The 15,417-nt window shown below is 33.9% G+C and overlaps 1 protein-coding gene across 4 annotated transcripts; it reads left to right on the top strand.

The window, feature by feature from the left end:
* Positions 1 to 584: 584 nt before the first annotated feature.
* LOC146526904 (uncharacterized) lies at positions 585 to 13,470 on the top strand. Of its 4 annotated transcripts, XM_085206506.1 has the most exons (11): positions 827 to 1,029; positions 2,333 to 2,458; positions 2,647 to 2,820; positions 3,046 to 3,299; positions 3,810 to 6,125; positions 6,195 to 6,363; positions 7,417 to 7,488; positions 7,808 to 7,985; positions 8,370 to 8,607; positions 8,824 to 9,966; positions 10,539 to 13,470. In XM_085206506.1, exons 2-11 carry the CDS (start codon positions 2,349 to 2,351, stop codon positions 10,976 to 10,978), a joined length of 5,094 nt encoding a protein of 1,697 aa, XP_085062632.1. In that variant the 5' UTR covers positions 827 to 1,029; positions 2,333 to 2,348; the 3' UTR covers positions 10,979 to 13,470. The 4 variants fall into 4 exon arrangements, with proteins under 4 accessions (XP_085062630.1, XP_085062629.1, XP_085062631.1 ...); XM_085206504.1 differs by lacking the exon at positions 827 to 1,029 and adding an exon at positions 585 to 668 and having other exon boundaries at positions 3,046 to 6,125; XM_085206503.1 differs by having other exon boundaries at positions 826 to 1,029; positions 3,046 to 6,125.
* Positions 13,471 to 15,417: the final 1,947 nt, after the last annotated feature.

Raw genomic sequence — 15,417 nt, 5'->3', positions numbered from 1 at the left:
AACTCATTGCCGGCATCTGTATTTCCTAAGACATACAATATGAGGATCTTCAAAACCAGAGTGAATAGGTATCTGCTAGACAAGCGTGCACCACCGTAGATCGCATCAACCAGACTTGATGCGGTCAAACGCAAGCCTATTCAATATTAAAAAAAAGCATTCGTAAATTTTGATCGATTATGACGTCAATGTTACGATGTTTTATTTAATGGAATATCGATGTTATAATGTTTTCATTAATGCAACCGCGATGTTAAAACATCGATATTTTGTCTGCTAACATCAATGATTCTCAAAAATCGATGACCATAGGGCATCAAAAATATTTCAAATTATATATTTTAATTAATTTTATAATTATGTATTAGCAATTTTATAACATCTTACTAATTTTTGCATAAATTCGTTACTGTATTCATATTTATTTTAAGTATATCATAATACAAATTTAAAAGTATCCTATTTTATTTGAAAACAAATTACTAACAAATCATATTATTTTAACGTTTTGTTTAAAAGCTTTTAATTAACTTGTTTTTATTTTAGTCATTATATCATTCAATTTCCTTAATGACGAAGTACGCCGGCGCAAATCGTACGAGAAAGAGAAAAAATATTGTCTCGTCGTATATGACTTAACAAATGTTTTCATTTTAATTTTTTCAAAGGTAAGATAATAAATCTTCACTATTTTTCAATAATTTCACTTTTAAATTATACCGCTTTTCATCGGATTTATTTAAAGCATAATTATGTCTTCACGGTGGAAATTGGAATATAGATAAATCATAAACACCGGCTGTGACAATGGCGCTAGTGACAATCGATCGGTAGTTGTATAGAGAAGATTTTTACGCGTTAACATAACAATTAATTATTAAACCTAATAAAAACCTAATAAATAATAATTAATTTAATACAACAACAAATAATTTTTAAGTGGTTGTGTTTTTTTTATTCATCAGTTGCACTTAAAATAATCTATTTATTTTTGTGTCAAGAATTGCTGTACTAATTGGAATCCTTTTGGTATGTCACGAGCAATTTTATTGTTTGTTCTTATCATAATATAGGATATTTCTTTTTATTTTTTTTCGCTGGCTTATGTACTGGTTGACACACGTGTAGTTCACAGATTTGGTCGTGATTTTATTGCAAAATCATTCTATATTAGTGTTTAAATAGTTAGTTATATGTAATTTTAGTATAATAGTATCAATATTCCCTATAGAAATTACGAAGACCTCTTAAAAAACATATTAGAAGTCATTATAATTGTCAGTCAATTATGTGTATTAAATTAATAATCATGTAGTTCAGGCGAGCAACGCCGCGGGCGGGCCGCTAGTTAAAAATAAAAATTAATATTTACAATAAATATTTCAATATTAAAGGAAATATATGTGATATAAATTAAATAGGAAAGCTGAAGATATTTTATTAGTATGTTTTATAACACCATGATACAAGTGATGGTAGTGCATGATGTCATATATGTATTAACATTAGACAATAGAAACATGTTTTGAATTTGAATGAATTGTGATGCCTTAATATATATATATAATTAGTGATTCTCGTAAGATTCTATCTTGAGATTATGATTTATCTATAGAATCACACCAATTACACAACTTTATAAAGAAATAGTAAAATAAATAGTCTTGGTATTTTTTTGTATTTTTTCAATGATTTTAAAGTATAATATACATAAACATAAACTTTAATAGAAAAAATTTTAGCTTTGTTTTTTGTTGTTAGTGAGAAATTTTAAAAAAAAGTCTAAAGAGCCATATTTTAAAGGATTTCTCTTAAAATATATTTAATAAAAATATAATAGTGCATTAATATCATAACTAATATATGTACTTATTACAATACAATACTACACTATATTTCACGTAACAAGATACAAAGAAAATAAGAATAATGTAAATGATAAGTAAAACATTTAACAAAAAAACTACACTTCATGAAAAAAATTGACAGAATCTAAAAATACCAGTTAAAAGATTTAATGTGCCACCTGTCTTTGTATCATTACATCATACATTTGCTATCATTTTAACTATTAATTTCTTAGACTACCCACATGCACACAAAATATTCATACTTGTTTGAATTGAGGTGATATTATAAGGTTATTGTAAATTTATATTATATAGTAATTTAAATATTCATATAGTAATTTCGAGATATATTTCTTGTACTTAATATTTTGTAATTTTCTCGATCAGTGATATATATATGTAAATCTTTTGAGAAAATTAATGTCTCTCTCTATAATAACATAGAAATAATGAATAAAATATTTTTTATTATTTTTAAATAGGTTTAAGAAATGCTTAATGCCGGACCCGAGGGTTAAGCCGGTGTCGGCTAGTGACTCTGCAACATCGGATGAAGCTTCCAAATTGGAACTCTATCTCCAACGACAACTTGAAGAGGATGTAGCAAGGTATTTAAAACCATAAACTATAGATAAAGTAAACAATGCCTTAGCACTTCTAAGTAAAAAGTTACTAATCTTCTTACAGTCAATAATCAGTGGGTATAATTTAAGTCAGACACTGCCTATTTACACTTAATTATATGTAAATTTCATATGGGCAAAAGCAATAGTAAAATAGATCTTTTTACTTACAGAATATTTGATGAATCTATATATTCAGATTTGGAAGTTGTGTGTGGAAAATTAAAAATACTAACACATACTTGTATACTAAAGGCACGTACTAATAAATTTTATAGGAAGCTTGATGCTATTTTGCATGTCAACATTGGAAGGGAAACATTTGATGAAATATATTCATTTGTAAGGTAACTATAAACTGATTAACTGATTCTGTATAATAAGTATGTATGTCACTCTCATAATTAATCATTTAAATACTTTGCATGATAAATAGACTCTAGGGTAAGATTATTGACATATGAGTGTGCAGTTTGATGAATTAAATCAAAATTATTAATGAAAATCGTTAATACAGCATTTGAAATTTTCTGTTGATTTAATTTTTGAAACATTTAACATTTTATTTCCAGTGATGCATACACTGAATGCGACATAACAACTCAAGAAAAAGAAATATTGATATTTCTTAAAAGTAATATATTTACAAACACCACTAACAATTTATCGGAACACAAAAAAATAAAAGATGAAATAGAAGACATAGATGTATTTTTAACTCCAAATTGTCCCAGTCCTTATAAAGAAAAACCATTTCAAGAAATTTCGTGTCTTAGTCCAAGTACTGAATTAACCAAGGAGTATTATGCGCTAGTCCACATTGATGGTAATTTATTAGAACAAGAGCTCAATGAGCAAGATGCTTTATCAGATGCATTTCATACTATCATAAAGTCGCAAGATAGAGATTTAAGTAAGAATTTGCAACGAAATAAACCCACATCTTTATCTCTTATATCTAGTCATTCATCCAAACCAATTAAACATTCCAATAATTGTGATATTTATAAGAAATTACCATTAGAACAAGAGCCCTTAGTGAATGGCAAACAAATTGATAAAGGGGTAAAGTATAATGTATGCACCAAACCTTTTGAATTTTCTAAGAATCTAGATTCCAACAAAGTCATTGTAAATGAATGTTTAACTGAAAGAATATTAGATCCGGCGTACTCACCTGATAGCTTAATAACCGACGATCCTAGTTCTTCCTCAGATTACTTATCCGCCGCATACGCTTGCTCCCCAGCGTTAGGGTCCTCTGGCTGTTTGCCTCAATTAAATGCTGGCGAAAATAGCATTAAAATGGAAAATATTTTCACTTCTTCCGATTCAGGTTTGGAGAACACTGGCTTATTGGAAAGTATCAGTAGTCACAAAGACGTCACATTGGCAGATTTGTCACTAACTGAGAGTACTCTCCACGATCTCACAATAGAAGATACGAACCATTCACAGGAATCCACATCCAGCCCAGAAACTGATCAAAACCAAGGTCAAAAGATTAAAATTCCTATTTGTCGAACTGGGACATCCTCCTTAAGCAACGCTTATCAAGATACCGATTTCACCGCCTCTAAAGGGACTTCTAAATCTCAATCAAGGTCGGGCGACACTGTTTATGGAAAGTCTTCCAAAGAAGAAAAACAGCGACAAAACGAAGAAATTGTAATATTAGAATCTTCTTCAGTCTCTTCTGAAACCGGATCTTGGGAGTCAGTGTTTCCGCCTAGAATAAACGACAAGGAAATTTGTGACAAATTTATTCACAACGAACGTCAGTTCGTCAATCAATTTGATGTCATATTAGATAAAGATAAAACTCCTATCATGTCAGACTATCAAAGTTATGAAAAGTCTACAACAAAGACCACACCTTGTTTTATCGATGCAGCAAGTCTAGCCGACGAAGATCAGCTGTCCGTAAATATACAGGAACCATCTGATCAGGGCAATAGGGTTAAGGACAAAGTACCCGTTCCTAGCAAGCCAGTGCCATGTTCTACAGTGAACAGAGCCGATGTCAGCCCGGGTGACTGGTCCGAGAGTAACGACAATGATGACTCGCTAGAACAACCAGATAATAAAGAACCAGGCACCATACAAAAAGATATGTCTCCTACTATTTTTGAAATGACTCCCATAACAGAAGATTCATTAAGTACAAACGACATAAATGAAAGTAAAGAAAACTTTGATACAAAATGTTTGCCTAATTTGCAAACTGAAAAATCAGGTACACTTCCTACTAGTACTGTATATATGGGCACGACACCAAATAACTCAATAATGTCATTAAAAACATCTTCGCTGAAGCAGTATGAATCTGAAGAAAGTGAAAGTGACACAATTGTTATAAGTAGAGAAAGTCTTACCAATTTCAGGCCAAGCAGATTCAATGAATCATCTCCTATAGTGTCTGGTGGAGCTTCAATCGAAGATATCCATAATTCTAAAGTAAGAACACAAAATAATAGTCCGTCAGTGCGTAGAAAAGTGGAAAATATACCAATAGTGACCGGTGTTTGTTTGAATGAAGAGTGTAACAGTTTACCTAAATCCCCAAAACTAGTTACGGGGTCAGCTTGGGTAGTGGATATGTTATGCAATTCCAAAGTAGTAGACAAAGGAATATCCACTTCCACCCCTCATAACTTCAATACTAAAAAGCATGGTGACAGAGTATGTGAAACATTAAAAAATGAAACAAAGCATGGCAGTACCGAGATTTTTAATAAAAGCCGAAGTTCTGTAGATTCTGATAGTAGTGAAAAATCTGGTCACAAGTTTTACATTGACTTGTCAACTTTGCCTGATCCACTACCGCCGGAGAAACCTAATAATAATGAAAACGCAAATGAAAAGAAAAATATTTTCTCCATGTACATTGATTTAGGAGAAACATCTACATTGAAAGAAATGCCGTTAAGATTATCATCCTCACTTAATGTTAGAAAACAACCCAATGACAACAAGACAAAAAGTTCCAAGGTGAGTAAAAATTCATGTAACGAAAAGAGTCCCATAACAAACTCGTCCCATAACTACTCGGACCAGAATACCAGTTCAGAGACGTTCAAGAGATATGAATTGCTATGCAATGATCCAAACATAAGCATTTCTGAAATAATAGCCATCCCAGATCCAATTCCTCAAAAATCGACAACATCAAGTGATTTAGAGATCGTGAAAAATGAAAAAAACCACCGGCGCAATGGAGACAAAAGCTTTATACCGAACGTATCTGCAGTCATTCACGAAGAAGCACCTAATGAACAATCAGATTTGTTCGTGAAGCTCTCAGACTTAGACAAACCCATTCAAAAGTCAGACATATTTCAAAGAGAAAGTTTCGACTCGAGAATGACAAGATCGATTCCCGATAACAATTGGTCAGAACAGAATATGGCGTCAACGTTGAGATCTAGCGAAGTTATCAGTTCATTTCATTCAGAGAACGCGTTGAGCTTGAATAGATTGTTTCCTCATTTAAAGAATGAATTTAGTAAGAGCATGCCAATATCGCTGTCGGGCAGGACGCGGTCGCCGCTGAGGCCGGGCGCTCCGGCCAGTGTGGGCGAGATAGAAGACCCAGTTTCAGATGTGTCTGAAATTAGTAGCGTTCAGAGTAGCATGTGTCGTTCCGTTATAGGTAAGATTTTATAAAAAAATATTTGAATTTTTAGCTTATTTTTATTTTAATATAATATTATTTTTCTAGAAAACAGCACTACCGAAGAAACGAGCCAAACATCGAGCTTGATAGGCAATTGTCAGTCTCGGCTGGGCCAAGACTTGCTTCGAATGTTTCTAGAAGAAATAGCGCCAGATGTAATAGTGGAGGTATCCGGTAAACGCATAAAGGCACATAAATGTATATTGTCCTCAAGGTAATTTTAATTATTAAGTTTCACGCTGTTGACCCGTTTAATTTCGACACACTACATGGTGAAAGGAAAAACTGAACGCCACACTTCGTCTCGCCTAGCAAATAAATAAAAGTAATTCACTAGAAATTTTAATTTGTATAATATATTCGTTATATATATATATATATATATATATATATACTAGCGGCCCGCTCGCGGTTTCACCCGCGTGAACTATCTTATTATCAATTTCTGTCTCCATGACTACGTCCTAGTGACGTCTATGCAAAGTTTGAGACTCCTAGCATTTGTAGTAACGAAGTTTCATACAAACTTTCGACCCCAAAAACAACCCCTTAGAAGTCGAATATTGCAAATTCCCGTCTTAGCGAGCACTTACGTCCTATAAGTAACTCCTATGCAAAATTTGAGATTCCTAGCACATGTAGTTTCTGAGATTTCGTGATGAGTGAGTGACCTTTCGATTTTATATATATAGATATATATATAATGAAACGTGGGCGGTCCAGGCTCGTTAATTTTCGTCTATACTCGGAACGCGGTGAAGTCAGATGACGTCTCAGTACAACCGTCCAGTATGCCACTCGAAGGAGAAGTGAAGTCCGACCGTGTTTTCTTCCTTCTTGCTCACCATGGGGGTGCGAGGGGAGCGGCATCAGGGAGAGTCCCTATTACCGGGTTTCACTCTGCACTTATTAAAATAGGTGCATCTTCGGGTTGAGGTTGTGAAGGCGCTACTTCTCCGACGGGGAAGTGGTTTTGGGGAGGATGGGGGCTAGGAGGGGGAGGATGAGCTAAAGTCGCCTGGGCGGTCAGCCCACCCGGGTGAGACCCTCGGCTACCTGAGAGAGGCCCTATGAAGTCCGCATCGCTCGTTCCTCTATTAAGAACGACGCGTCATTCACCCCACCTCCCTAAAAACTGACAATTGACATTGACAACTGACAGTGTTGCCGTCCTCTGAATACACCCAAGTCAAACAACTGGACGTTGCATATTCATACTCTCCGACATACATAAATATTAAATTAAGATACCTTTGTTTGTTTTCAGATGTCAATACTTTGCTGGTATATTAAGCGGTGGATGGGTCGAAAGCGCTGGTAACGTTATCGTTTTACCGCCGTAAGTATTATTTCTTATGAAATTGTGCCTTTATTGACACACATTTATTTAATTAATTATATAAATCCTTCTCTTATGTTCTTTCTATAAACGATTTATTAAACACATACTTACAGTTTTAGCTATGGATATTGTAACATAAATTGATTTTATTTTTATTACATAGAAAGGTAGATAGAAGGAACTTGATTATAAAACACTATTTCACTTTTCGCCTAATTTTCTAAATATTATATGTTTTCAATGATGTTACAGGAAAATAAAAGAGAAATACATAAAAAATAAGTAAAATTAAGTGTGAATCTAATTGTTATTTTAGTTTCTCCTTCAACGTAGTGCATTTCGCCCTGTGTCACATATACTCTGGTCTGTCGACTATTCCTGATTCAGTAAGCATTCTGGAGTTATCGACGATTGCCGACATGTTGGGACTTGAGGGTCTGAAAGAAGCTATCATGTTCACTCTGAAGGCAAAATATTGCCACTATTTTCACCGGGTAAATAAAACAAACATTTTAAGTCATATTGTTGTACATTATTATTTATTTTTTTATTTGTAGTTGTTATTTGTGATATAATCGACTATCTTATAACTGCAAATTACATATTTTAAAATAACTTTCACGCACTTGCCTGCATTGCAGGGTAGGCAAAGGACACTGCTACCACTTTCAGCCCAATTTTCAACATTGCGTTTTAAGTGGCAGAATTCAATCCGATTTGTTTATATATGGATAGGAAAATAATTTACATAGAATTATTCTGCTGCGTGAAGATCGAACCCACAAGCATCGCGTATACAGTCACGGAGGATATGTGACTGCGCGACTAGTCATATTTTAAATATATGTAATTTAATACTTGATTTTTAATTCTTTCAGCCATGTCCAGTATGCACAGCTGGTGTACTTGAGTGCTTCCCTCTATCGTCCGTTTACGGGCTGGATGATTTGTATCGCAAATGTCTAAGATGGATCACTAAGTATTTTACCGAAGTGTGGCCAACTAAGACCTTCGCCACGCTGCCGAAAGAGTTACTCGACAAATGTTATCAGGAACACATTGTCAATCTTTCTATTGATAATCTAATAGATACTGTTTGTGGATGTGGTGTTACAGGTAATAGTAAACAGTACACTACTGTACATTGTAATTATTTTATAAAAATATATCAATATGGTTTCTTTAGCTCTGTTTAAGGTTATTTGGCTTTTATAACGAATTTTTCCCACGCATTATATTGTATCTGGTCATATTAATCTATTGTTCACAAAAACGTTATGAAAATAATAAATATGTAAATCTATGTTTATTAATAAATAATTATATTTTTAGTGGCATCATTACAAAACAGCAGATGGGCAGAAAGTGTAGCACGTATGTGCCGTAGATTAGTAAACGCGGCGGCGCACTACGCCGCACCTCGCCTTCTCCCCGTCCTAGAGATGATTGCAAGAGTACCCAACAGCACGAATCAAGCGGCACAACAGGCCCTCGACGACTGCCTCGCAGCCGCTATAGAATGGGCCCCCCCAGACGAGACTTGTCGTGCCTATGCCTATCTGTCTACCTTGGTCAGAGTTATACCCACGCATCACGCGGCTCCCGATCTTATAAACAATCAAATAAATATAATACTACATCCTTTTAGTGTATTGTATACCTACGCTGGTAGTTGGCGTTTACAGTGTGAAGGCGCTCTTGTACGAGCGGCCCCACGCGTGGTCGGCACACAGGCCTTTAAAGATCTACCCTCAGACCTAAGACGAAGGCTGAGGGAACTGGGCTGTATAATGTACGGCCCCCAGGCCATACCCCTCACCGCTTGCCCACTGCAAGACAGGAAAACGAAAAGTACGTACCAAAGTAAACCTAAAACAATCAATCCTGTCGCCACGCGGAGTCTAGATATGGAAAAAGTTAGAAACTCCTTTGTTCCGTACAAACCGAAGCCGGTGGTCATCGCGAGGGACAAAGTACCGAGTACTACTGAACTGGCAGATAAGAAGATTTCCAATAACAAGCCGAATATGCCCAAAGTGAGGACAACCAAGGCGCAAGAGGAACGAGCCAAGTTTAACCAAAGTAAAACATTAACATCCCAAGATCACACCGTCAATAATAAACCGGCAGCCCGCCCTCACCCCTTTGAAAACACAAAACCAAGATATTTAGAACCACGTCAGCCCAAACAACAAGAAAAGAAATCCCCAACCAAGAAGTTTATCAACAAAATGGTTTCGTCGAGCGAATCGTCGCGTAACTCAAGTCCGATACAGTCTCGTAATTTGAGGAAGGGTCGACTTGGTAATCAGGTGTGTGAAAAGAAATCACACACGATGTCTCAAGATAGTCTTGCAACGTCTTCGAGGCCTCGTACGGCCGAACCCTCGACGGATTCCCTAAGTGAATCGCAAAATAGCAATAAATACGCTACTTACACTAAAACAAGGCACACTGGGAAGGGATCAGTTGAATGTAAGTTGTAATTTTTTTTATTTCAATAATAAATAATATAATAAATCCCGCACATAGAAGGTAGGCATAGGGAACCAAGTGTTAAGACAGTCCGTCCCCCATTTTCCGCCGAATTCTGAAGCATAGCGTGTTGAGTTGCGGAACTCAACGCCGCTCTTTGCCCCGACACCAGAACCAAGAATTGAAAATATAAATGTAAATAAATATTTTATTTACTCGAGTGGAAATCTAACCCACAACCGTTGCGATACAGTCACACCCTTGTGCCGCTGCGCTACGACGATTTTTAATATTCCAATATCAATAATAATTCTTCATATCTTTTTTTTTACGAAACACATTACTTGTATTTGTAATTTCAAACCGCATTCTTGGTGGATTAATTATAGACGTAATATATTGTATAGGTGTTTCATAGGATGATTTGAACGATCAACAAACATAAGTTTTAAATGGAAAATATTTTAAAAACTTATTTAATGTTGCAATCTTAATTTAATTTCAATAAAAACATTAAATTTCACAACACTAATATTTGGGAATAAAATATTGATAGAATATTTTATTTATAGCGGTGATTACAAAGTGCCAGGTCGCGATGCCGTCTTCAATATTGCGCGGTAATGTGAAGACAAAGATACCCGTGTCTTTGAATCATTACTCTGTATCGTGTAACGGCAGCAGCAAATCAGATGCCAGCTCCAAAGTACAAATAAACACACAATTAGCCAAGAGCAAGACAAGGATTTACGAACGAAAAATCTCAGGTTCACTAATGAGCGCCACAAAATCTAGCTCTGCCAAGATTGTACCGAAAGTGGCGAAAGAACCACCGGTCGCAGTTAAGCTGTGCAAACAGAAACAGGCGAAGACCTTAAGTACTTCCAGCAATGTACACAGGAGGGACGATCAAGAACACATCCCGGTGATGGAACGTTCCGGAACATTTCTGAAGGACGAACCGATGTTCGCAGATAAAACAGCCAACATAGATAAATATAAGGAACAGTAAATTTGTCTATTTTAATACTACAGGTAATTCAGTAGCTTAGAATTTAGACAGCACGCGCTTGACCACCGCTTGTTCCTCACGCTTTTGTAGTCTTATAAAGGTCTTATAGTATTTATATTGTTTATAGTCTATATATTTTCTTATTACTTGTTTAAATACGTTTTCTTCTATATAAGCTTTTTTTTTAATGGCTACTTCTAATAACATTGATTGAAACATGTATTTTTCATAACTTTACCTAGCCTTTCTAACTAATGAAATCCTAAATCTTCCTAACTTTCAGTATTATTTTATAACAATTTTTTAATATATAGTATTGATATTGGTAAGTAACCTATACCTTTTAACTTAAAACTGATATAAGGACTGATATGGAGCGTTATTTCTGTCTTTAACATCCCTTATATTTTCCAATTGATTAATTAACTGTATTATAAAGGACCGATTTTTTTAAAGTTTGGACAAAAATTGTAATTTTACGTTGCACACCCTTGGCTAATTAAATTTAGTTGGCATTCTATATTGTCATTTTGTAAAATCAACAAATATCACTTACTTTGGTGCTAACTTTGTCCCCACTGGGCACTCTTGCGTAAAACGTGCTTAATTTATATGTATTTCAACTATTTACTGATATGATATGGGTACTTAAATTGCTTCTTATTCAACATAATTTCTAGTTTAAAAAAATATAATCATTGTGACATATTTATTAGGTGGTTGGTATCTTTGGTTATTGTTTATGGGAGTTTTATTTTTGTACATAGTATTTTTTTTTATTTCTGTTCGTGTTATCTAGTGGAATACTCTTAACAATTTGTATTAAGTGTAATGGACACTCAATATATCCTGTAGTCTCGAATTTACATGAATAGTAATAAATGTCCATGTCAGTGTATTTATTATCTATCACTAGAGAATAAATAATAATCTGCAATATTCACTCAGCATTTATTATTAGTATATTATATATATTTCGTTTTAAAATATACTTATTTAAATTTGGTTGTGGTTTAAATTTGGTGTAGAACGCTGGCATTTTGTATTTGCTTTTAAGGTGCTGTCATATCACTTTATGAGTTTTGTATGAAATACTCCTTTTTTATATAATTTGATTTAAGCTTTAGATTTAGTTGTAAGTTTGCGGTACTTAGTTGATATTTTCTAATGTCAATATAATATAATCCATATGTACTACTGTATAGGCTTACTAGAAAAAAACGTGAGTAGTCCCTAGCTGTGTAAACTTAAGTAGCTCTATCAATGATCTCAAGATGCTCTCAGTATTCAATATTTACACTACAGGTTTGCATCAGCCATGATTATAGAGAAAGTAAGCCATCATTATTTTTATATTAACATATTATAATAAGTCTAAAAATTTATATTACATATTATTATAATCTTGCTGTGTAGTGCATTAATCGTCTGGTGTATTTGATTGATTTGTAAATTTTGTTATTTTTTAAGAATTATCATTTGTTTATATAATTTATATTTTAAAGCCGTCCTGGTGCAGCGGCACAAGGGTGTGACTGTAACGCGACGGTTGTGGGTTCGATCCCCACTCGGGGAAGAGAAATATTTAGTTACGTTTATATTTCCATTTCCTCGCTCTGGTGTCGAGGGCTAAGCGCGGCGTTTCTGCCATTTAACACGCAATGCCTCCAGAATTCGGCAGAAAGTGGGGAACGGAGTGTCTTAACACTACGTTCCCTCTGTGTGCCCTGCTGTGTGCGGGATACAGCGTGAAGCTGATTTTGATTTATTTATATAATTTATTGACTTACCGTACTTGGTGGTACCATGTCACCAAGAAGTTAGTCGAAAATAGACATTGGCGCAAGAGCCCGGTGTATGTAGTACATGGACAAATATATGGAAAATAACTAAACAATTTTTTCAAAGTAAGGAAATAGAAATATTTCGTATACCTACGACATACACCGGACTTTTTACAAGTAAAACCGCAACGCAGTAGTATCAAGTATTTTAGTATTTTTCAAATAAAATCTTTTGAATTTGAGATTTATTTACCTAAATATATTATAAGGCAATGAAAGTAGAGATGGACTAAGTTTATCATTTTATGAGATGGAAGCTGCTCAAAGTCCCACCGAATTAAAATTGTTTATTTTTACGTTAAATTATTTGTATATTAGTGCGGTTTATTTCTTACTTATGATATGCTGTTCTTATATTAAAATATTATTATACTCCATATATTAGTAGCACGAGCGATAACCAATGTACATAATAATAATTTTATGAATATTTGTAGATTATACTTTCATATATTTATAAAACTATCAATTGTGAACATTGAATGTCGTTCAAAGCTTATGTAGGTTTAAATTGTTATTGGTTATGTAAAAATAATAATTTTCTCGTTTTTAGTATTAGAGTTTATTTCACGTGTATATTGTTATAGATATAATTGTTTGTCTAAGTAATTCTTTAAAAATATACATATTAAAGTAATGTGCATTAAATGTTTTTTCAATTAACACATCTATTCCTATTTTCCCATATTTACTTTCACGTAAATAATGTTGCAGTTTTGTTTGGGTCATTTGTTTTCCTACTTTTATGTGAAATTTTAATATACCATTCATTTAATAAAAAAATGTGTTAAAAGTCAGTAAACAAATTAATGGTATTTTTTTGGGTGAATAGTAATAAGTAATTTGCATTGAATTTTGACTTTAAAGAGGATTGCAGACCTAATTTAACCGAAAAGATTCTATATTCATTCCTCCGTTATTTGTCTGAAATCGGTCGGATTTTAAACAATCATTTTTAATAGTTTTGTAGAAGGCTATTTGTATATCTACTACTAGCGGGCGCGCGCAGCTTCGCTTGCGTATTTAGGGGTGAATTCTAATATACCATGAAACATGTGTTCAATTAAATACTTTTAAGAGTCTGAATTTCAAATTTTATAAGAATCGGTGCCGATTTAATTTTTTTTCCATACAAACTTTCAACTCCCGACTTGTACCCTTAGAGGGAGAATTCTTAAAAACGATGAAACACGTATTCAATTAAATACTTTTAAAAATCTAAATTTCAAATTTTATAAGAATCTGTGCCGATTTAAATTTTTTTCCATACAAACTTTCAACCCCTATATCACCCCTTTAGGGTTAAAATTTTTCAAAATCCCTTCTTAGTGGATGTCCAGATTACAAAAGTAAACATCTGTCCAAATTCCACGTTTCTACGCACAGCGGTTACGGCTGTGCGTGCGTCTTACCTCAGTCAGTGAGGACAAGTCCTTTTATATATGTATATAGATGAAGTTATTTGAGTAAGCTAATGGTTGTAGATATAATTCAGTTGCGTCTTTTTACTTGCCCATATTAACAACTTGCATATTAGATAAAGATTAATAAACTTTGATATTAATTTCATTGGAAAAGTAATAATGCAGAGAGAAAGATTAATAACTAAGTTATGTTGTTTGTAAACTTCAGCTTGCTATTTCAACTTTTTCTTCATAATTTTAATATCTGAAAAAAATTGAGTCACTGTTACCGACTTGACCCTACCCTACCGATAATATTTATTGAAAAACAAATGTTAAATACAATGAAAAATAAATTTTAAAATATTTGTACCTGCCCCACGATAATATGTAGGTACTTACTTCATATTCGCGTTGTTTTAGATCTTGCTGGACATTTTCTTAACAGGTACTTGAATAGTCTTCTTGTCATACATTAAGATTTATATAAAAACTTAAAGAAAATCTTTAAATTATATGTTAACGTAATATCTATATCAAGTTTATTCTTTATTTCGCGTTTTATGTATTACAATGTATGAGGGTTTCTTTACAAATATTTAACAACTTTTCCCATAATTCCATTAACGACTTATCTCACATAAGACATGAATATAAAATACTAGCGGCCCGCCCGCGGTTTCACCCGCGTGAACTATGTTATTATTAATTTCTGTCTCCATGACTACGTCCTAGTGACGTCTATGCAAAATTTGAGATTCCTAGCATTTGTAGTAACAAAGTTTCATACAAACTTTCGATCCTAAAAACAACCCCTTAGAAATCGAATATTGCAAATTCCCGTCTTAGCGAGCACCTACGTCCTATAAGTAACTCCTATACAAAATTTGAGATTCCTAGCACATGTAGTTTCTGAGATTTCGTGATGAGTGAGTGACCTTTCGATTTTATATATATACTAGCGGCCCGCTCGCGGTTTCACCCGCGTGAACTATGTTATTATTAATTTCTGTCTCCATGGCTACGTCCTAGTGACGTCTATGCAAAATTTGAGACTCCTAGCATTTAGTAACGAATGACAAAGACAAATGTCATTAGTATCGAAGTTTCATACAAACTTTCAACCCCAAAAACAACCCCTTAGAAGTCGAATATTGAAAATTCCCGTCTTAGCGAGCACCTACGTCCTATA

This window comes from Heliconius melpomene, chromosome 21 (genome assembly GCF_056956725.1).
Source record: "Heliconius melpomene rosina isolate 202511_hmr_F chromosome 21, ASM5695672v1, whole genome shotgun sequence".
Lineage (NCBI taxonomy): Eukaryota > Metazoa > Arthropoda > Insecta > Lepidoptera > Nymphalidae > Heliconius > Heliconius melpomene.
Note: the sequence above shows the minus strand (reverse complement) of the source record. Positions and strands in the feature narration are given on the sequence as shown.

What these genes read in the sequence shown, in the direction of transcription:
- LOC146526904 (XM_085206504.1), top strand. Translation starts at nt 2,349, where the DNA reads ATGCCGGACCCGAGGGTTAAGCCGGTGTCGGCTAGTGACTCTGCAACA. An exon ending in GAAATATATTCATTTGTAAG is followed by an intron (nt 2,821 to 3,045) that starts GTAACTATAAAC and finishes TTTTATTTCCAG; the next exon opens with TGATGCATACACTGAATGCG. An exon ending in CATGTGTCGTTCCGTTATAG is followed by an intron (nt 6,126 to 6,194) that starts GTAAGATTTTAT and finishes TTATTTTTCTAG; the next exon opens with AAAACAGCACTACCGAAGAA.